General features: G+C 38.0%; 1 protein-coding gene across 1 annotated transcript in view; it reads left to right on the top strand.

The window, feature by feature from the left end:
- The window catches only part of VPS13B (vacuolar protein sorting 13 homolog B), a gene marked incomplete at both ends in the record, with an annotated part of 442808 nt that overhangs the window by 375820 nt on the left and 43230 nt on the right, over positions 1-23758 (top strand). The window contains 3 exons of the mRNA XM_084260382.1: positions 7570-7751; positions 9623-9972; positions 15911-16072. Of these exons, the coding sequence (XP_084116508.1) occupies positions 7570-7751; positions 9623-9972; positions 15911-16072 (694 nt within the window). The remainder of the gene's footprint in view (positions 1-7569; positions 7752-9622; positions 9973-15910; positions 16073-23758) is intronic.

Here is a 23758-nt window from a genome sequence, read left to right as displayed (position 1 = left end):
TCTGAGATTTATAGGCAAACTGGCAGCATCATATTCATCATGTTTCTGAACATAAGGATTACTGAAAAGTGAAGACAAACAGGCCATATCCTGAAACCTCTTAGCTGCACAAGGCAGTAAAATTTGCCAATTAACAAATGAAGGCTGAAGCACAGTCCTTTATATAACATAGTAGTATACATTCTTCCGTGCACCTCCCCATACATCACCTTTATTCTCTCCTCAGTGCAAATCAATGACTAAAATAAGCCAAATGTCTATTTTAAACATAGTAAACAAAACTTTAGTACTTCAGCTATATTGCAGTATTACTCACACTGTGTGCTTACTGTGCTGACAGTAAAAATGTAATCCATATTTCAAACACTAAGGATCCATTTTTCATTATGTTTACAGCTTGAAACAATGTACAATGACACATATCTACTCTATTTGCATTCATTCAGTTTTGGTTAATATGTAGGGTAGGAAGAAATGCGTACAAGGTCTCTCCACAAACAGAAGCAGAATTGCTTTCAAAGTCCTTCATAAGATTTTATAGGTAGAATGGAAAACCCATAGTGTTGGATCATTGATATTTGCTGATTGTTGCTGCCTATGTATGAACATAAATGAGTATGTAGCATCTACATATATGTTATGTGAAGCTACATATTTCAGAGAAATCGGGAAATATGAACATAGCTAACGAAATCAATGAAGAAAATTAAACATCTGGTTTCCATTAATAGTATCAGGTTGGAAATGATTTCTTGATGTTAATTGTTAAAGAATGCATTTTCATCATTGAGAAGTTAAGTGTTTTAGACAAGGTTAATTCCTCTGAATGTGGGACCTTGGCGAAATTGCCTTCCTGGTCAGCTTAACACCACAGAAATGTGAACTCGGTGGGAACTGAAAAGAAGTCGTGAAATTCAGTAGATTTTTTTTTATCAAGGCATTTGGCACTGTAATCATGTTTATTGTTTTCTGCTCAAATAGAGTTCATCCCTATGTGCAGTCTTTCATTCAGGAAGCTCTGATAAGCTAATGAGTTGTCATTGTTCAGGAAGAGGCTAGGGTTAAAATGAAATACAAATAAAAAACCATCCAAACAAAAAAAACCCACAACAAAACCAGTTTGGACTATAATTACCTTCAGAAACATTTTACAGCACAACGTGAATTCACTTTACTAGAAGGTCTAAACTTACAAGTTTTCATCTTGGAGGTTGCTGGCCTGATCCACAATAGTGACCATCCTCAGTGGTATCAGGATGGTAGCGATATCCTGATGGCTTTAAGGTACAAGAAGACTCCAAGACAGACAGTTGCTTATCAAAAGCACTATGTCCTGCAGATTGTGGACACAAAAAGCTAAAGCAGAAACTACAACTGAAGGAACAGGAATTAAACTGAAGCATTAGCAGCTCACTGAATAGGGGTAGCAGGAAAGGAAAGAAGGTCACAAAATCCATGTGCCACACTATTGAAACCTTTGAAGGTCAATAAGCAGAACAGAGAGGGAAGTCAAGGGAAGGTGTTATGAACTGCCAGCTGCTTAAGCTTGTGCATGGAAATTGCACACTAGTCCCGATGCTTTTGGTGGCCTGAGGAATTTCTAATAGTTTTAAGAGTGACACCTACATGAACTAACAGTAGACTGAAAAGTTAAGGATTTGTGTCTGTCAGGATGAACTCCATGCAAAAGCCAGAAACCCGAGAAGTACATGAGGAAAACCTCTGATTTAAATCAAAGAAAGAAAATTCTATTCCTTGCCTCAACCGAAGTTTCATATATAAATTCAAACTGATCTCTTTACTAACTTCAAGCAAACTTTCTTAAGGATCATTGCAGGAAGGACTGATGTGAAAGTCCTGAGCAGTCTAGAGTTATCCTTCTCAGAGAAACTTAATGGGTCAGAAAAAGAACAGCTGTTCCTCAGAGATGAGTCTTTGTCCTATCATGTTTGAGGCACTCGATCTCTTTCTTGGAGACAGCAAATCATGCCAGTCATACGTCACTCACCCAGAGGTTTTGAGACAGTTCACAAGTTGTGAAATACATATAGTTACAGCTGTAGAACAAGTTTAAAGTAACAGTTAAGCCCCAAAGGATCCCATTCTGTTAAAGAGAGGCCTTGTTTAGGAGATGGTGACAGATAACTGATGGACCTGCAGAGAAGGCCAACATTTCAATACCACTGGTAGCATGGGATGTCCATGTTGGCAGTAATTGCTAAAACTGTGGCTCTGTCTTCATCAAATATATTGCTATCAGTATGGATATATGCTTGTGACCAAGCAACCTAAAATGTATTCTGGATTCTTCTTGACCAAAACATGCCAATCATTTTTAGTTCTGAGAGAGATTGTTCCATGTAATGGTAAATTTCAATGCTAGGCTAGTTCCTAAAGCAAGTATTTAACATGAGACCTTACAGACTTGTGAGAAGAGCCACAAGGAGCTTCGCTAAAAGGCAGTACCAAGGGATAAACCAAAGATCTTCAAGGCTGAGGGATCTGCAAATGAGAAGCAAAGACTCTCTAAGTTGTATCTTGGTTTTCCTGGAGACTCATGATGACTTGACATTAATTACATACTGTAACCATATGATTGAATAGCAAATTTAATTCATTATTAATTGTAAGTATAAAAATGCTTAGCCTTACTGAAGTTTATTTTCATAGTTTGGTCTTGTATTTTGGGTCATACTCTAACAGCTGCCATATGCATGCAGCTGCTGCTCAATGATAATATTTTTTCCTTCAAATTCTGCAGGGTTGGGGTTTTTTTGTGGTAACCTCTATGATATGCTAATTATTAATACCAGAGAGCTGATCCCTTGTGGTTTAAATACTGTATTACTGATTCTTAACATCAGTTATAAAGTATGAAACTTATGTGGCTCGTGTGACAGAAAAACAACAAGGTTTTTGAGAAGATGTGGAGCCAGCTGATATCCTGAGCAGTTACTGGCAGGCTGAAGTATATCAACCAATAATGAATATGGGAATATGCAAAGATGTCATGATCCAAATCCTGTTGTATGCCAGCTCTTTCTGGGGTTGATCAGGAAGTAATTAGAAGTATAAAAATCAAGGAGCTATCTGGTTAAGGACATGGTATATATGCATATGTTGATTATTTTTAAGAATTTTGTAGACCATTCATTATTCAATTGAAAATTTATGCTTGTTTATTCAATGAATAAACAAGCATGAAGTCCTAAGAGAGATAATTTATCATTCCTTTGGGGATTTAGTATAGTGTCTGTGGAAGGAATCGTAAATGGCTTAAGTGACTGTTTAGGGAAGACCTTAACATAGGGGATTAAAATTAAATTATCTTAGAATGAATTATTATTATAGGTTGCACTTTCACAAAATAGAATCATGGAATAATTCAGGTTGGTAAAGATCCTTGAGGCTAACCATAAACTTAACGTCCCATGCCACATCCCATGCAACTGCGTCCCTAAGCACCACATCTACACATATTTAAGTACCTCTAGAGATGGTGACTCAACCACTTCCATGGGTAACCTGTTCCAGTGATTGAAAACCCGTTTGGTAAAGAAATTTGTCCTAATATCCAATCTAAACCTCCGCTGGCACAACTTGACGCCATTTTCCCTTGTCCTATTGCTTCTTACTTGGGAGAAGAGACCAATCCACACATGGCTACAGCCTCTTTTCAGGTGGTTGTAGAGAGCTATAAGGTTTGTTATTTATCAAGGCTAAACAACCCTAGTTCCCTCAGCTGCTCCTCATCAGACTTGTGCTCTAGACCCTTCACCAGTATCATCGACCTTCACTGGACACCCTTCAGCACCTCAGTGTGCTTCACACACACACAGTTGCACAGTGGAAAATTGAATGGCACAGATGCAAAGCTAATTCACAAAAGGACATAAGAGCTTGGAAAGGGTTTATCATTCTTTGTTTAAATGAGTTATGTTACAAGATGTTTTACATGTTTGTGCATCTCCTTTGTAATGTAAACAGGACTTTTATAATTACTGACATATTATGTGAAAAAGTAATTGAAAATGCCTTAAGATACAAACCGTGAAACAAGTATAAAAACTTTTAAATAAGCCTTAAATCGCTACTTTTTAAAAATTAAAGTGAGGAATCATGATCATGTTTCTTGCTAATTGTTCTAGCTTTTATTCAAAGTAAATAATGTACTGGATTTTGACCTCTAACAATTTGGGTTCAGACCAGCATTTGAGTCATAAATTAAATGAGTTAAGTGGTCTCTTTCTTCTTCCCAGTGGATATTTTCCCATATTGTGCTTTCATCACAAATGGCAGTTTTGGTTTAAGTATTTCACTCTTAAAACAACAAGAATAATGCAGGTCACTGTTAAGTCATTGTTCCCGGTTGCCGTATATTTAAATTGAAATACTTTCCATGATGTTAAACTATCGTATTTTAAAATATATAATGACTTTGAATGTAGGCATTTTCCATTTTAAAAAAAATCTGATATTTCACAGGATTTAGAAAAAAAAAAAAAGACGACATTTCTGATATTAAAGTCAGGTCAGTTTTATTTAGAATTTCCTTTGGTTTTGCTACACCCATCCATCAGTTTGTTGTTTCAAGCGAAAGCAGTCAAAGCTGGTTATTCCTTCTCTCCCCAGATGAAAAATTGTGGAGAGTCCACACTGCATTTTGTATCTCCAAAGCAGCCAAGAGAATGTGAGATTTTTTAGTATTTGTTCATTTGACATGCAAATTTTAATTTCACAATCTACCTCTGATATTAATGCTCCTAATGTTGTCCACAAAGACTAAAAAGAAAGTTTGCAGCTAACAGTGCTTTTATTTTGTGTTTGCACCCAGCATCTGATGAAGGACTGTCTTTGATTTCTGTGCTCTGTGCAAGGTAGAAAGAGAAAGTAGCCGTGCTGAAGGTCTGGCGGAAATCTACTTAGGCAAAAAGCTTAAATGGGATTTAATTTAAAATCGGAGGGTCATGGTAGTGATTTTAAATACTGTCCCCCTTTAAAAACTGTTCACTCAATATTATGATCTCTTATTACAGTTCTTTTTTAAGGCAGTACTATGACAAGTTGGACGCTGCTTTTAGTATATTTTGTACTGTAACTGGATTATACTGTTACTGTATTTTTATTTTCGTAACGACATGGGGACTGTTTTGGATGTGGTTTCTGGTTCAGTAAAAATCAAATGGACCCCTTCACAGATAAAACAATAACACTTGGACAAAGTCTGAGCAGATAGGAAAAGGTGATGAAAGAATCCTCATTGTATTTGTTTTTAGATGATTTCTAGCAGGTGATATCTCTGTGGAGTGACTTTCTCTTCTAAAATGTGGTTTAACCCACATTGTCCAGCTCCTCTCAGTCCTCCACTGACGGCACTTGTCCCTCCCTAGCACAGGAAAGGATGCAAAGCCAGTTCTGTCCCAGGGAGCAACATTTTCCCACCTTTGATTGCTGAGTTTGTTAGGGAATCATTTCAGTGGTGGGCCTTTTTGTTTTCTAAGGTGACTCTCCGTGAGGGAACAAAAAGCAATTTTTACTGTTTTTGTTCCCAACATTTTAAGTTCCAGAATATTCTGCATGGCCTGCTGGTTGTGGAGCAGAAAAATTGGAGCAAAGTAAGGCTAAGTGCTTTAAGTTATTTGCCTGGTGCGAAGCTCTTGCCACATTTCCGCCTGCATCAAGCATGCCAGGTTGGATTGTAATCATTGTGGTTATGGGCGGTAAATGATGAAGGTCCTATAAAATGCTCAATAAATAAAAAGCAGGTATATAAAAATTGTACTACCTAAGAATTTTCTATTTTATGAAAATATCCATCTCCAAAAAACACATCTAAAGGAACTTGAGGTCTGGACTTGAGGACCTTGAACGAGTCCAGAGAAGGGCAACCAGGCTGGTGAAGGGGCTGGAGGGCAAATCCTATGAGGAACGGCTGAGGGAGTTGGGGATGTTTAGCCTGGAGAAGAGGAGGCTGAGGAGAGACCTTATCACCACCTACAACTACCTGACAGGAGGTTGTAGAGAGGTGGGCGATGGTCTCTTCAGCCAGGTGACAGGAGATAGGACAAGGGGAAATGGCATGAAGCTGTGCCGGGGCAGGTTTAGATTAGATATTAGAAAAAAAATTTTTTACTGAAAGGGTTGTTGGGGCCTGGAACAGGCTGCCCAAGGAGCGGGTTGAGTCACCTTCCTTGGATGTGTTTAAAAAAAGAGTAGATGAGGTACTTAGGGATATGGCTTAGCTTTGGATGGGAATGGTTGGACTTGATGATCTTTAAAGGTCTTTTCGAACCTTGTGATTCTGTGAATAAAAATGCCGTCACTGATAGGTGATTCAAGTAAGATGTTTCTGAAGAAATTTCAGAGTAAGGTTCGAATTTCAAAAATAAATGGCCTTCCTTTTTACTGCAATTGTGTAAATGAAGTCTTAATTCAGAATATCAAAGTGTAATTACCATACTAGCTAGTTACCATAACACAAAATAATACTGATTTACCTATCCATGGAGTTACAGGCATTTTCAGCTGAACATTTTGAGTACCTGCTATATTTGTGCATAATTTTGCAGTAACATACATGTAACGATGAAACATTTGGTCCTAAAAGCATGACATGTTGCTTTGAAAGCCAATGATGAAATTTAAAGTTGTGTTTGAATTTTAAATACCTTTAAAATGCCAGTGGAAACCTGTTCACAGTACTTTAAAAAGGCGACTTTCTGACAGAAATAGTAAGCTGGCCTTAGTTAATCCTTCATTATTTCCTAAATAAAAGCAGCATTGGACCGAGGACATGGACTTAGTTTTCTTGAACCAAGTCTATGCTTTTAAATTAGAACTCTGCAGTGCCAAACTGCAAAGGGAGTGAGAATAAGGAACATATAGGATAGATTTGACTTAAATTAGTAATTTAATTTGTACCTCAGTGATGTCTTAGCAACCTATAGAACTGTGATGTAATGTTAGGTTCTCTCATGAGACAGAAAGATGATGCTTGGAAATTCATGGTGTCAGGAGCACATCTGGGAAAAAAATCAGGGGGTGGCATTTTAAATGTTTAGTTAATAGGTTGTAATAGGTGCTAGTAAAAGGCTCTGGGTGAGCTTATAACACTCAGAGATGCTTTTCTAAATGAAGACTGTAGAATGAGAAGGGCAAATTAAAGAAAGGTTACAGGGACAGAGTTTATTTGTAGAAGTATGATGGTTGTGAGTTGGTTTCCTTAAAATAAAATGAAGAAATTGTACTCTTGACCAGATTAACTTTCAGCTCATTCATTTCAGCTTTAATAATGGTAATAAGATATCTGGTATATTTTGGTTTTATTTTCTGTAAAAATGCTTTGCTTCTCTGATTCAGGTGTTTCAGTTTGTTAGTTGGACATTCAGTGTGATAGAAATGTTGATGCATTGCAATCTTGTCCTCTATGTTTTGCTTGGGAAAAAGTGCATTAAAAGAAAAGTGCCACTGACTGTGTCAGAAGACCATCAGGGCACAGGATCACGTGCTACTGTAAAAGGATAAAACCCCAGAGGTGCTAACTACCACTTTGTTATCTACCTTCCACAGCTCAGAAAGTGAATCTGGGTCACAGAGCACGTGTGATCAGCTTGTAACCCCCACCGCGTTAGCAGCCTGTACCAGGGTTGACTCCTGTTTTACTCCTTGGTTTGTGCCATCACTAAGTGTGTTGATCCAGTTTACTTATTTGGAACTCCACCTCTGCCATCATCTTGATCAACTGGGCACAGGTTTGTATTCCTTTATGTAGAATAATAAAAGCATATAGCTCCTCCATGCTGCTTTACCACTGCTTTGCTCTCTGCAGTCCCCATTTCCTTATTCAAACAAACAGGCATTCTTGAAATAAATTATCACCAACGGCCACTGGTGGTACAGACTTCAGGGTAAAACTGATGACTTACATACGCTAGTGGTTGGGCTGGCTGATCAGCCCCCTTCCTCCCTCCCAAAGGGGCAGCTGTAGAAACTGTCCAGTTTTGCGTGGTCTGATTAGTGACAGCAGGTGCCAATTCAATTTTGAGCCATCTTAGTGAATGAATTTGATCTTTTAAATTTTCCGGCATATTAACAGCACTATTAAAATATTTGAAGGTTTTGCAACCCCCTTTGTAAGAATTCCTTGGAAGAGCACTGAGAACTGCAGATTTAACTGTTATTTCAATTACGATCACTTTTGGAGATACATCTGGTTTTGTTCAGCGCTCTCTGTCATTGCATTAATGGCAAATACATTCCAAGAGATCTTTAGATTAGTGTCTGATTTTCAGATGCCAGGAATGCTTTGCATGGAGGATGAGCAAATATCTTAGATACTTTTGACAGGGACAGGTTTCTTTGTGAGTAGAAGTTTCTACATGTATTATAATATTTTCATTATCAAATCGTACCAAGACTGACACTCAACATCTAGCAGATAATTTCTTGTCTATCAGCTACCTCTATCAGTACATAATCTTCCTCACTTTTACACTCCAGTTCCAGATGCTCGACCTTTAAAATTACATGTACTGGAAAAAGCAAAAATCAGATTAAAATCAAACCCAGCTGTTTCATTTTTCAACAGCAACTGAGTTTATGCTGATGGTGTTGTTGTTCTTGTTATAGCACCTAAAGGCCTTGAGTTCTCGGGCTCCGTTGTACTGTTATATGCAAAGCGAGCACAAAACTTATTGTATCCGTTACACTTTTGTAGAATAGTAGGGCTTGATCCTGGAAAGTGATGAGTGTTTTGGTTCCAAGTCCACAGAGCACTTGAGCATATGCTAATTTTAAGCATGTGAGTAGTTCCAGCAACATAAATAATAACATCAATGGAAATACTCGCATGCCTAATGTTACACAAGTGGTGTACGTGCCTTGCAGTGTCTGCTGCCACAGTGCTCAGCACTTTCCAGAACTGAGGCTTCAGTGAATACAAAATCATTTTTATGATATATTTCTCATGCTTTAGTCTCAGGATGCTATTTTGCTTAATTTCTGGTATTATGGGGTAATACCTTGCATCTAAGGGCATCCTTGTCTAGAACATGCCTGGAGGTTGATGGCCCTGCCTGTGGCAGGGGTTTGGAATTCTGTGATCCTTGGGGTCCCTTCCAACCCAGATCTTTCTATGACTGTATGATCTCATAGAATCTTGTGGTCTTGAACTCTGTAATTACAGCAAAGACAATTTTTGTTGTGGAACCTGCTGTCCTGCACAGTCACATGTCAGCAAATGTTCTGTTGTCAATTTTCATGGTAATGGACTATGTGTGGATCATCATATACATCTACTGTAGCAAAAATTCTCACAGAAATGTGGTCTCTGCTCCAAATAGGTGGCAATCCAAAGTATTATGCAGTATGTAGATGAAGCAGTTCGGCTGGCTAATCTATTTACCATGAAAAGATTTTAGCTTGCAGAGACTTTCTGTTTGCAGCTGCAACTAATTACAGTTCTATTTTACATCTAATAAACAGTGTGAACAGGATTAATTTCAGAAATGTCAACTCTTTTATGAATTTTACTTGTTTTCATCGTATGTGTAGCAGTTAAAACACAATTTACAAAAACATACTGAATGTGGCAATGGTGATGTTCTATTTTTTTACCTTTCAGCACCTCCAAAGTTTCTTCAGCCTTTTTTATCTGATAAGAACATGCCATCTGAACTGGAATACATGATAATTTCCCTTGATGAGCCTCATGTATATCTTCGTCAGTGGAGCGACGAGACAAGGTTTCAGGAGATCCAGTTTTCAACTCAAGCCGACTGTAAACTTTTGGAGTGTCGAAACGTGACTATGCAGAGTGTTGTGAAACCTTTCAAAATCTGGGGCCAGATTGCTGTTTCCAGTGGCACAGTAGGAAGGCTGTTGGACTGCACAATAATGGTGGACCCCATTTTCATCAACTTTGGCCAGTATGCACTTCATTCTCTAAATACGGCAATTCAAGCTTGGCAACAGGTATGCAAATACAGTAGTGAGATAGAAATGTAGCTATTGTGATTAATTTAATAGAAAATTGGAATAACAACTGCATTCATTAAAAGTATTTCAAGAGGTAAAAATTTTAATTTGCACTTAAAGTGTTTTTTACTAATAAACATTAATTCCATGATAGCAATGAAAATTAGGAGACTGAATGCTCTATGTAAAGGTAAATGTAGCCACAACTGCTTGAGTGTCAGTGAAACTACATGGATTTATATCAGATGAATCAGAATCTTGATCCTGAAATGCATAATAGTCCTCTTAATTTCTGAAAAGGTGAGTGATGCATGCTATGTAAGCACAGCTCAGCCTGAGCCATAGAGGGTATTGTTTCCAGCTACCACTTCTGTTCTTTCTGAAGTCCAACACTAGCTTCACATTTCATTCTGTGCAAGCAGCAGTAATGGCTGAAGCCAGTCCCAGCGCAGGGAACCTTGCTTCTGCAATGACCCCTCCAAGGCCTGTAATTCCCTTACTCTGCTATAGCCTTGAAATCAAATCATTCTCTTCATCTGCCTGAAGACCTATGTGGAGCCTGGGAATTAATTACCTATCATGGCACTACAATAACAAAGCCCCCAAAAAAGGATAAAACATCTGGTTTATATCAAAAAATTCTTTTTTAAGGGCATTCCATGGTTTTCTTGTTGCAAAAGGACATTCATAAAACAAGATCTAGTGTGATTTAAATCTTTACAGTTGGCTCAAATATCAATGTGAACAAAAATCTTTGTAGCTCCAATTTCTGTTTTTTGTCATATTTTGAACAATGCTTTTAATAAAAAACAAACATAGAAAGTATAAGAAAGTCCTTGGTAGGCTGTTTAAACCCAAAATATTTCTGACTCAGTACTAGTCCCTCATCTAAGACATGTGTGGCAACTACTGCAAAATGGCCTTCAGAAAGGTCAGTTTCCTCTTAGGATGGAAAAAAAAAAACGGTCTCTCAGACATAGCTATACATATAAATAAAATATGGTGCATAAATATTTAAATGTTTTAAACCACATCACAGTGTGAATGACTGACTTGACTACTCTGTGCCTTGAAGGAATATTCTGAGTTGAAAAAATGGAATTGTATATTTGATTAAGTAGAGCCATATGTCGCATAGTATATTGCTGACAGGTACATTTTATGAATAGTTGGTACTGATTTATACATGGATTTGGCAATGTTAACATGAGCCACAGGAGGATATACTTCTGTAATTGTTGCTGTAATTTTCTCGTTTCCTCTCATGTCAAGGGTACTTGCCACCATGTTCTGATGTGGTGGGTATCTAGCCCTGAGTATTCAAGATTAAAAACTTGCACTACTTTGAAATTAGGGAACAGTTAACACACAAGTGGGTTCAAAATGGCTTATTAAATTAATTGTTACCAAGATGTTTTGTATATGGCTTTACCTCCAGATTGGGGTGGTGGCACACACTGCGCAGGGAGGGAATGAATTCCCCAATGATAAGCAGTTTGATGTTTGCTGTTCACACAAAATACAGTATAAATGCTGCCAACTAGAAGAATGAACTTAATAAGCAGGAAAAGTTATTTGAATTCTCCACATATTTTTTTACTGGATTAATATCTGAACCAAGTGATGTTGCAGTCAGTGGACAGACAGATGAAGCATGAAACAATTTGGCCCTGCATCTTTAGGTCAAGAGTTCAGGATTAACAGAAGCCTCTGTCAGTGTCTTTGTTTTCTAGATACGGACTGATTTTATTATTTTTTTAAATTTAAGTAATGATGAACATTTTGAAAGTAGATTAAGCCTAAAAACCACCCGGCATACAACTCGCTTTATACTCCTCCTAAATCACATGTTGAAAATCTGAGAGGATTAGCACTTTTTAAAAACAGCTTCCCTTTTTGACATATTTTGCTATTTAATCTGAAATTCCTGTTTAAATACAAGCAGGAACTGGCTAGTGCACATCTAAATGCAAAGCTAAAGTAATTGTAATAATGAATTAACTACTCAGCAAACTTCAAGATTTATTTAATAATAGCATATGGAGTATTGAGTGAGATAGAAAATGCATGTCTTCTGTGAACATACATGGAGGGTATTTTTTTCCTCTTTGTTTGAGCATCTAAGCCTTCACAAATTCTTTTGTAGCATTAGTGCTTTGTGATATCTAGAGATACAGGGTCAGCAGAGAAAACAGCTCTCCAGGTACAGTACTTGTCAGTATTGCTGGGGAAAAAACCTATTCCTTTGTGGTCTCGCCCTGCAAACATTTTCTAAACTCCTTGGAAGTTCTAAAAGCTCCTGGTTTAGACCTGTTTTAAACCATTAGTACTTATGTTCCTCAAGGTCCACGTGGTGCTTAACCTTTCTGTTGGCAGTTGCATAAGTTTTCATAATGAGCTGGGATCGGTCAAAATGACATCTGTGGTCACTGGAGCTTCCCCATCTTTCTACAGCAAATACAAAGAACAAAGGAAAAGGGTACAGAAAATTTGCGTGCAGCTTCAATTTAACTTTCTTGTTGATAATGTCAGGATAGTAACCTGAGAATGGAGTTTAAATAATCAGGACAATGTTCTTTTCTTTTTGAGGAACTTTGAGGGACATTAGGAATTGCTAAATAAATCTGTCCAAGAAACTTTACTAGGTACTAGAGAGAGAGAGAGAGAGAGTGTGTGTGTATACGTATGTGTGTGTGTGAGAGAGAGAGAGAGGTTTGTACAGGTCTTCAGTAGCTTGTGAAGCACACAGAAAATAACTTTGTGCATATAAAGAGACCTAGACTTTTATGGGTTTTTTTTTCCTAGATCTAGAAATGCTTTGAAATAGTTGTGAGCCGAGACGTGTGCAGAAAATCCCGAGACAGGGAAAGCCTGGTGATTAGTATTATGTGGGATGTTTTTCCCCCTCTCTGAATAGAATTCACAAAATATTTGAAAGCCCAATAAAGAAGAAACACTTTCCAGGCCTCTCTGAGAGAAAAAAATAGCTGAAAAATGATCTAAAGAAGGGCAGGAAATTGTCCCCCAGGAACTGACCCTAATCTGTATCTGATTCAGGCTGTTGATCTTTTGCTGATTCTTTTGATTTGCTGTTTTAATTCAGAGAGGGAATTTTTTTCCTAATCCACACTTAGGTATTTTCAGCTCCTGGAGTCATTGTTCAGCTCTTCAGTATGGTTGCCACACAAATGGCCCCGTTCTATTTGGTTTTTTGTGATTCCTGGTTTCTCTACACTCTTTTATCAATCAAGATTTCTTCACTTCATCCTTTTGCTGATTTTTTTTCGTCCCTTTCTGATTACCCTAGAAGCTTCTGCTGTCAGACTTCAGCAGCGAGCTTGGGATCCAGTTCCCTGTGATGGGTACAGGGAGTTGCTCCAGCTCCCCAGGGACCAAGAAGCATGACTGGTGCTCTGAGGAAAATCTCCTGCACTTACTGCAAGGAGAATGAGACTTACCTAGAACCCTGTCTGTACAGTGAGTAGTTGCCATAGTGAGCTAAAACATCTCCAAGCTTCCATTTAGTTGGCTGTTATTATCAAGACTTGAGGCATCAGTAAACATTTTTAAATGTGGCAGCATGGAGCTGCTATTATTAGCCACTATTATTCAAATCTTGGTGTTTCCTTTATTAAAAATTTGGAACTTTGTGCTTAAAATAACTGTTTTGCTTACCTTTGAGAAGCATTGATGTTCAAAGCAGTGGATACTAATAACAAGTCTAGCATTTGAAATTAATGATTAATGGCAGTCATCAGTAACAAAATGTGTGCAAGCCTATTAATAATCCCCGATGGGATAATGTTCCTCCAGTACAATTCAGGAGATCTATGCATGCCAAAATCTTGCTAGATTCTCTTTTCCCTTCAGAAAGCGTGAGAACCTACAGTTCACTTACTTGAAACTAAATCAGTCAGGTAAAAAGAAAGAAGTCAGTCATCTTCTGGTGGTGTTCTTCCAGTTAGTGTGTAATCAGGAAGAAGATATATTAGAGTAAAAAGAAAGTTTTAAATTCCCCTGTGGATTTATCTAGGTTTGACTATAACAACATGCTGAGCTCAGTGGATAGTAAATCCTCCCTTTTAGAAAGAACATTTTGCAAAGCTGTAACAGGAAAATATATATATTTGTGGTAGACTTATGGGTATGTGGGTATGGCAGCTTGACAGTAAAAAGTCATAGATCCACCACTAGAAAATGCCAAAATAAACTCTGCACTCTGAAGTGGCACTGTAAATGTCAGCCTTTAACCTACCCAGATCTGCTACCGAATGTGATACAGACATACTGCTCTGTAATGAGTTTTACTGCTTTGAAAAAGTGAGATTTTGGGTATGTTAATTGACTCTTGTTTCACAGAAGACACCTGATCTCATGCAGAAGAATTCATGAGATTTGGAGAGAAGCTTTAACCTAATTATTCTCATGTTTAAATACTCCTAAGGTGAATAATTTTTTACACACTCTCAGCCAACCATTCTGACATCCGGTCACAAGACGAATTGCAACCTGCTCGTTAGGTTCTTCTGAAGCTAACGATGGTAGTGAACACACATTCAGTGATGCTAAATTGGACATACCTAGAACACTTTTCAGAACATCTGTTCGATGCCTATCGCCCAGCAATGTGCTACAAGCCATGTACGAAACTGTTTTTCATGGATAACTAAAGATCCATAGGGATCTATGAGGAAATATTTGTCTCTTGTTTGATCTCTGAATTTCTGCAGGCTTCCTGGCACATCGTTATCAAAGAACTAGAGATCCATATGATCATAGAGAGGGGAGGTGCTAGCTTCATTATGTCCATTTTAAAGGTCCACCGAGAGAGCAAGGAGGGGAAACAGAATCAGCTCTCAAAGACCATGGAGGTCCCATAAGTTAGAGAAAACGTCATGGGAAGAAAGGATGAGGAAAGAGCAGCTGGGCTGTATTGTGGACAGAAGGGAACCAACCAACAATAAAGTGTGTGCTAGGAAAGGCAGGTCAAAAAGAGGTAACGAAATGCGCAAGAAGGTGAATTCTTTGTGTGAACACTATCCAAATGTTGCTTTATTGGAAGTAATTGTTAGGTTAAGTGGAATGTGCCAGCCCAATAGTGACGAGGACAGATATATATGAAAGATGATCTCCAAATCAAATTGTCAGTCACACTTTGACCTCTCCAGTATAGGGGATTATAACTCGTGCCTTCAGGCACGGAAGATCTGGTAATTTTTATGACTGTCATATAGTCTCATTGTGTCAAGTGACAAGCAACCAGGTGAAAAGCAGAAAGAGAGGGATGGAAGGATGCTGCAGGCAGAAGAAAGAAACAACTGTGAATCTAAAATACTTTAGAAACCCATTATAGGTTTAGATCTTTCCTCTTAGACTGTCAAATTGCATGCTGCATTTTCAAGCAAGTCTCGTGGAGCTGTGAAAATACTCTCCCCATGTTTCCTGTTTTTTCTTTAGGGTTTTGGGGTTTTTTTTAAGAGTTGTGGTATCAGGAAAGAGAGAGTTTGCTGATGATGACCAACAGCAACATTTCAAAGTAGAAGCAGCAGTTAGGAAAGAGGCAGTGCAGCCTCCTGGCCCGAGAGATCAGTTGTCCAGCATGGAGAAACCTCTTCATGCCCTGCCTGCCCTATGTGACATGTCATTTCCGACTGAATGTGATTTCATTCAAGTCTCTTACATCAGTTAGGAAATCTAGGTTTTATTGTAGTTTTTTAAAACTTTTAAGATTTGCATTACAGAAGCATACAGTAAAATATGTTAAATTTTTGGGTATGTTTTGTCAACCCAAACACTTTTTTTTGCAGTGAGTACTATGAGACCAAAGCTAACAGCAAGCTTTTCTCTGTTGCAACAGTCGCCACTGGGCAGACAGCTGCCAAATGTCTTGCAATTAATCTGATGCTTACTGGCTTTCATATCCCTTTCCTTTCAGAACCAATGCCCTGAGGCAGAGGAGTTGGTCTTCAGCCATTTTGTGATCTGTAATGACACACAAGAGACACTGCGGTTTGGCCAGGTGGATACAGATGAAAATATTTTGCTGGCTAGTCTCCACAGTCACCAGTACAGCTGGCGCTCTCACAAGTCCCCGCAGGTACGTCAGAAACAACCCTTCAAATGCAGCAACTGCTAAAGCTGACTGGTGGCTTTTATGCATTGATTCTTGAAATTTCTCTGTGGTCTTGACTATCTCTAATGCTCCAGTTCCTTCAGGAGCCACACACTGGGGCTGCATCAGAGAGCAAAGGTAAACAAAGAGTGAGGAAAGCCAGAAGTGTTTAGAAGTTACCCCAGGGTAGAACTGGACGTGCACAACCGCTTTCTGTAAAACTGGGTGGTTGTGGAAACTGAAGCTTCTGAAAAAAAGCAAAAGAACACTGCTTGCCAGGTTTTTATAACTAAGTGATCAGTGTCTGTTTTCTGTGATGTACATTAGAGGTTTGGGGATTTTATTTTTTTTTCAATGAATTGTTTTTACCAGAAGCATCTGCTCACTGAAATTGTTTGCAGAACAGGGTCAAACTGGACAAATCTCTCAACTCAGCATGTGCTTGCATTAGGAAAGATTTGAAATAGTCAGAAACACTCCACTTACATACTTTAAATAATGTAGTTTCTGTTTCTTGGGTGTTTTTTTTAAGGATAAACACTGAAACTGAAATAAAATATTTTAAAATTATTATCAGGAAATATTTCAATAAAACCATGTTGTTGGTTTTATTGAGTGGTGGTAAAAAATGGACTTTACATGTTTATTCAAGATAGGACAAGAATTTAAATCTTTTTTTAAAAAAAGTGTTTACGAGACAGCAATTTCTTCTTTATTTTTAATATATACCTAGCTCCAGCTGAGTGGGAGACTGGAGACTTATGCCACCTCACTTGCTGAGCAGCAGTGCTGTGCTGCTAGATCCTAGGATTGGGGTTCCTAACTCCTTGAGAGCCTGGGAAAATACTTGCCTTTGCATGTCAGAAAGAAGGTGAAGCTTGGATGGTAGTTATAAACAGGAGCTGTGCCCACTTTCACTGCAGACAAATTTCAATTTTCACCAGGGAGCAGAGGTGGCAAATTTACTGTGTTTTACGTTCGCATGTCAGTTGTGAAACTACTGAATTTTACATGAATGTGGTCATCTGTGCAGAGCACTCAGCCAGAGTAAACAGTTGCAGTTGACATTGAAGTCAAGGCATAAGTTAAGAGAAAGGCAGGCTAATAAAGGAATGTCTCACCCCAAGCAACAGAGGAGTTGTTAGAAATCGTGTGTGCTGGTGTAATAGTGCCCAGAGGGGGACCTTTGGAAATGTAGAGACACCAGAGTGTTTGTGTCCCTTGTCACGTTTTCTAAAAGGACATAGTTTTATCATGCAAGCAAAATGCCTGTGATGTCCCAGCCCACAGGCAAGCAACCCACGTAGGTGACTCTGCTCAAGTGTCAGGTTGTGAGAGAGGATCCCTGCTCATCAGGTGGTGGTACTTGCACTTGGGTTACCACTGACGTAACTCCCTCTGTGTGAGGGAGAAAGAATAACCAGACTTGCAGAGAGCTAGCTAAATGTGATCCATGTTTCATAACCAATTGTCATTTGCTTTTCTACCAACCACCCAAAAAATCATTTAAACATCAAAAACATACGGAAAAGGAAGGAATTAAAGCAATTATTAAAAGAACAGAACTAAGTAAGATTCTTCTTAATGATTTTTCTTATCCGTTTTCTGGTTACTTATATAAAATTACTTAGTTGAGAGAATCCTTATTTTTACCATCTTTCTAGATAGTTCTGCTAATGGTGTAGTTCTCATTATGGGGTATTTCTAATAATGGCAGACTCCTGATAATGCTGCAAGCTGGAAAGAGTTGTGAAAATGATTATTTCAAGCAAAGGGAAAAGCAGAAGAGTTCAAATTTCAGCTTGTTACTGATACTTTCTTTCATTTCAGCTGAGCTGCTAAAGACCACCAGTAAAATATATGACATTAGCCATGCATCACCTGGAGAATTTAAAGATTTAAACATTGAGCTTTAGCTTGTCCTTTCAGTCATAGACTTGAGCTGTGCAAAACATTCTGTTTTCATGGCCACTATGTAAGTTTCTTATTAAATGAAAAATAAAAGTGCAGGATGAAAGATGGAAAAGTCCAGCATAAAACCAAATCGCACATTAGGGAGTGGATGAGGTGACAGTAGGAACTTCAGATTCATTTTTCAGATATTCATTCTTTGGCTGGTGATAAACATTTTTCAGTTGGTGATGTCGAAGGGTTTCCCCATACTGTTTTGCTATTGGTTTGATAAACAATGAGGAGTGTCACGCTGGATTCCCATGTCCCAAGAGATTATGAAGCAAATAGATTACTCCTCCTGACTCAACTGCATTGCTGGCCAGCAGAGCCTTCCAGGAGCAGGGCTGTACCTCCCTTGTCCCAGCTTTTGGGATAATTTCAATAATATTTTTGTTCTTTTAATGTTTTTGAACAGCCATCTCTTGCTAGAATTTCACTGAAAACATATGGAAGCACAGGCTTTCCTCACACTGTTAGAATAGAAGCAAATTTCCTTTACAAAGGTTGGAGAAGCTTGGCATCCATCTATAAGCCTTGTTCATTTGGTTAATGTTTAATACCCATCACTGTTAGGTTTAGCATGCTTCAGAAAGGCAGTTCATCTAAACAGCACAATTTTGTCATTTCAGATCACACAAAATAAGTTTGTTTAAATACTATTACAGATGTCGTGAACGTTTTTTCAATGATTGATACAAATCCTTAAAGTGAAAACAACTCAATTAAGACATCAGGTTGCCCCTGTTATGCTGTGGCACTTTTCTAATCGTTTCCACAAAACAGTCTAACAGCTTATTATCTAAAGGTCAAAATAATGCCCAAGCATGGACAAACCCTCCAAGTGTCATATTCATGGAATGCTAGATGACTTCATAGTTATGAAATTATTTCATTTCTCATGATAATTCCCAACTTGCCACGTTAGTGAATTTTAAGAACTCTGAGAGCAGATTGTAAGATAAATGTGAAATAATCCATACTTCTGGAGTCAGGGACTTCCCTCCAGGCATTAGTTCATACTTGACTTACTTGACTTACTCTTGGGGATAAAATGAGTTAGGACAAGGTCTTAGATACCACATTCTCTTACTGGGAAAGAAAACCAACTTGCACAACTTCGGCTGGCTCATGTTTCTTGTTACACAGGCACTAAGAAGCAGCGGTTGCCATGAAATACTTTATTTAACCTCTGCAAAATGTTTTTTTAGTATGGCAAGGCAGTTCAGTTAAATGAAAATAAATAGTTTTAAAAGGATTGTATTTCTTTCACATTCACATCAATAAAATTCTCCATTTTTCTTTTGCTATTTAAATATAGTGAGAGATGCAGTAATTGTCCATTTGAATTATTTAACACAAATATATATACACCTAAAATAAGTTCTTTTTGTAGTAGCAGATAGTTATATAATGCTTTATTTACATTTAGAATTAATTTTAATATTAATGAAACTAGTATAAGCTGTAATGAAAAAACGTTCAGCTTTTTCATGTTACGGAAACAGCTATAACACACCAAGGATTTGGATTTACCAGCTCTTGATGGTGTCCCTGTGTTTGGCTTAACTTAAAGCTCCTTCCTTCCTTTGTTTTTTTCCTAGCCCGGATCTTCTACATTTCAGGGAACCTAACCTTTCCCTTTTAACTTTCACTCGGATTCCTGCAAGACTTGCTAGTTTGGCTAATATTTCAGCAATAAGTCTAAGGTCCAATGCTCGCTCTTCTACTCCATTCCATCCCCCATGTTTTCCTCAGATTTCATGAGGTTTTGACCTTCCTTAGGGATAAGACACCCCCCAACTATGTAGTCCCCTTCAGAGTTCAAAACTGGTGATATTTGAGGCTTTAAGCAATTCTAGCAAAAGTTGCCAGGTCTCCTGAGTTCTTTTTGCACATTTTAATGAAAGTTAGAGGTCAGTTAGATATCATTAAAGGGGAAGAGAAGCTACGTCACTCCTGTGCTCTACAGACACTGGCTCCTACGTTATTATTGGATCCAGCCTGTGCTCCTTATCTTGATCTTCAAGTTGCTTTGTGGGATGGGCCCCAGTTATGTCAAAAGTCATGTTTGTCTCCAAGACAGCTGTGTTTTTTAGAAGAACTGGAGCATATGATACATAGAGTGAAACTCTGAAGTTAGAAGAGATCAGATCTTCCTAGTAATTTACTCAGAGTTCAGGAATTCTGTCTTGCAAGACAGTAGGTAGTTAGAGGGTCCCAATAGGCATCACAGCAAATGCAAAAAACAGCTACTCATGTCAGAGTCCCCTGAATGTATTTTGCAGAGATTGTTTGCTTGTGAATAAACAGCAAGTCTTCTATAGCATCCTAGTTATTACTGGTTATTTTCTCCACTCTCAAGCTTCATCAGAGTCCTCTGAAGAAGCAGAGGATAATGGATCTGAATTCATTGTGTAGCTTTCTATGCAAAACATACTGTTGCATAGGGGAAGTCTGTGTTTGAAGTAGCAGCTCCCAAACCTTTCTCCGGAGTCTTCCTTCTCCCAGAGTTATAACAACAGCCCATTTTTACTTTTTCCTGCCCTTAGCTTGAGGCAACAGGTGTAGTGGGTAAAAATCAGTTCCCATGTTAATTTTGGTTAGTGACTTCAGTGAGAATGGGGCCAAGAATGTTATTAATAAAGAAAATAGATTTATTTCTTAACAAAGTAGGGCAACTACTTTATCATGTGTGCCACTTTATTACTACTTCCACAGAATTTGAGAGAAAATATATATCATTTGCTTTTTTGTTCTCCTGAACATACACCTATGAAATCACAAGTAGAAATTAGTTGTGGTTAGTGTATTAGTAATACCCTCACTGGAACCCATTTAAAGTTTTTTGTCTCCCGTTTTACACAGCGTGCCTGCAAAAGCACAGCTTCTGCTAGAATTTTAAAACATAATTTTTAAAGGCAGCTTTAGATTTGGAAATAATTTTAAGAACCTCCTTCTCGTTCTCCTACAAAAAAAGACTCAAGCCAAATTTTAATTTATGCTGCATCTCCAGCAGGATCATAATTCATTGTTATTTATTTCCAAGTTGCCATTCTTTCAGGTACTGAGTTATATAAAGTGTAAGATGATATGCAGTACTCTGTGGGTTCAAACTTAGGAACTTACAAATCAGCTGTTATTGGGATATTTTCCTGGGTTTTGTTTAGGGATGTCACAGATTCTCCGTACAGCCTTTTGTACTTTATAAAATCCTCCCCAGGTCATTTACACAACTACATCAGGCAAAAAAAAAAAAAAGAAAATGTTTTATGTTATTTTACACTGTTCAGGTAGTGAGAAGCATATTGTTGCTTTCCTTTGGCATACGGCATTTGAAATCAACAGTTATACAATATTGCATGGAACTGACTTTCTGGATAATACCTGGAGCAGATAGGGATTGATATTATCCATGAATCGCATGAACCCTTATATCTCGGGTACCGTTCCTTAGCCAAAAGGCTCTTTTTTTTCACACTGGAAGGAGCCAGGTTCAGACCCGCTTTTTAGGTTGTGTTGAGCCTTGTGACACCTCAAGGAGCCCCCAAGTCCAGAGTGTATCTGCCAAGCGTGACCTTTTTTCCTACTAACTGGCATGGGGGTGATGGAAATTGCTTTCTCCCATGCTCTGTGTTGGTCACATGTCTTAAAAGTGTCAGTGGTGTAGAACTGGTCAGATCTCCCGGATCCCTTGAGAAAATGAAGCCAAACTGAAATTCAAAGTGGTTTGGTGGCTGCTGCAGCTGACTGTGAAGAATGAACATTTCGTTCGCTGTTTTCCCAAATACTAATTTTTTTTTTTAATTGTTATAAGTCCTCATTCTGGTCAAGAGCCACCAAGTTGTATCCTGAAAACACAACTAGAAAACACCAATCATCCTTCTCCTTTGCTTTTTCAATTAGAAATTGCTTTAGTTTCAAGTCTTAGAATTCACCTCCCATCTCCATGTCTCTGTTCCTCTGTGCTACTGCATCATCACAGCTTTTATTTTACTATCTCCTATCACTTAAAATACACAGCTGCTTCCACACCATTAACCAAGTCCTCACTTGATTCCTCCCAGTCTCTCAGAGTTGAAAGCAATAACCCTTGTTCTTCCCAGAAAGCATTTTCTAGTTTCACTAGGCAGATATAATCTAATGACAGTGAAACCAAGTTAACTTTGGTGGATCTACGAGGAAAGTAGAAGTCAAATTTGTATCACTAAGCATTTTGAGGGTACAAGCTTTAAATTACTTACACAGCTGGAAAATGCTGCCTTTTCTGGACCAGCTCCATTCTTCAGCTCATTTTTTAATCCCCCATTTTAGTCTTCATGCCTTGTCATATGACACTTAGCTGTATTTACTCAGATTGTATCCTTTGCTCACACGTCTAGCTGAAGACCTAAGTAAATTTTGAGGACTGCATAGAAACATGACTGTGAAGAGACACGATAAAGAATACAGCATCTTTAGCCATTCACTCCAGTAGAAGAGGCTTCATCTGAAGGCAATTTTTTGCCATCTCAAAACAAAAATCCATTATGGCTCAGAATTGCAAATCCAAAATCCAAACCCTTGCAAAGTCCAGTCAAAACAAAAAACTGGGTGTTATCTGTTGATATGTTACCCTAACAGAAAGTGCAGAAATCAAATGGTTACACAAATGAGTGCCTATCTTCACATATACATTAGATAGTCTGGTTTAAATTCTAAGATTTACATTGCTACTTATCACTGGATTATATTTCCTAGGATACTTTTGAAGTCCATTGAGTATTTTTTGCAATGACTTTTCTCCTAATGTATGTACCATACTTAGCTACACTTGTTGAACTTTTTTAGAGCAGTGTCAAATAAATACTTAGGGTTTACTTAAAGCTTGATAAATGAAAGGGAGTTACATGGCAATTACTGTGTGAGTTACTGGCAATTACTGTGAATCTGTAGTGTTAGGTCAGGTTTATAAACTTAGAGCTCTGTCTTGCTGAGTATCTAACACCATCTACTATGACGTCTTCTGCTAAAATAATGTTAAGACCTTAATTTTCTAAAATTACTTCAATTTTTATTTCCTGCCATATATCTCTGTATCACTTAGTGTCATTTCGTCATTATTTCTAGCCACGTTTTCCAAAATCTCCCATTTAAATAACTGATTCACCCAGAGATCCTTTTACGTTTTCACGGAATGCAGTTGCTTGGCTCAAAAGTGAACTTGCACAGCAGCCGATTCTCACGTTGCTATGTCATTAATACAAATATATTTGATATCTTTAAAATAATTTATCAAGGCTGTTCCCTACATATGTAGCATATAAACAGTATGTTTATAAAATATGAAGTTGCTAATGTATGATAATAGCTCTTTGTTACATTTCTTTTTGAACCGTAGAGTTAAATGCAGACTAATCATGCCTCAAACAAAATTAATAAGGCAGCATTTGGGAGCTAATGACTGCTCAGGGAAGCTGACAGCCTGTTCCTTGGGAACATTCAACTTGTGAGCAAAGCTGTTTATACAGGGTACGAGACATCCTAATGTTGGAGCTACATACAATTACTAATCGGCAATTATGGCATTTATCTGACATCTGTCTTTCGAACCCACCGTATTTTTTGTGCCTTCTAGCTGAGACTGACCACTTAGTACCTTTTCTCATTTTTTGGCTGTCATTTCCAGCTACCAGTCTCTCCAAAGTAAACAGTTTTCTTGTTTTCTTTGAGTTTTCATGT

Source organism: Gallinula chloropus (genome assembly GCF_964237585.1).
Source record: "Gallinula chloropus genome assembly, chromosome: 2".
Classification (NCBI taxonomy): domain Eukaryota; kingdom Metazoa; phylum Chordata; class Aves; order Gruiformes; family Rallidae; genus Gallinula; species Gallinula chloropus.
The sequence above is the reverse complement of the archived record's forward strand: the minus strand, read 5'-3'. Positions and strand labels throughout refer to the sequence as shown.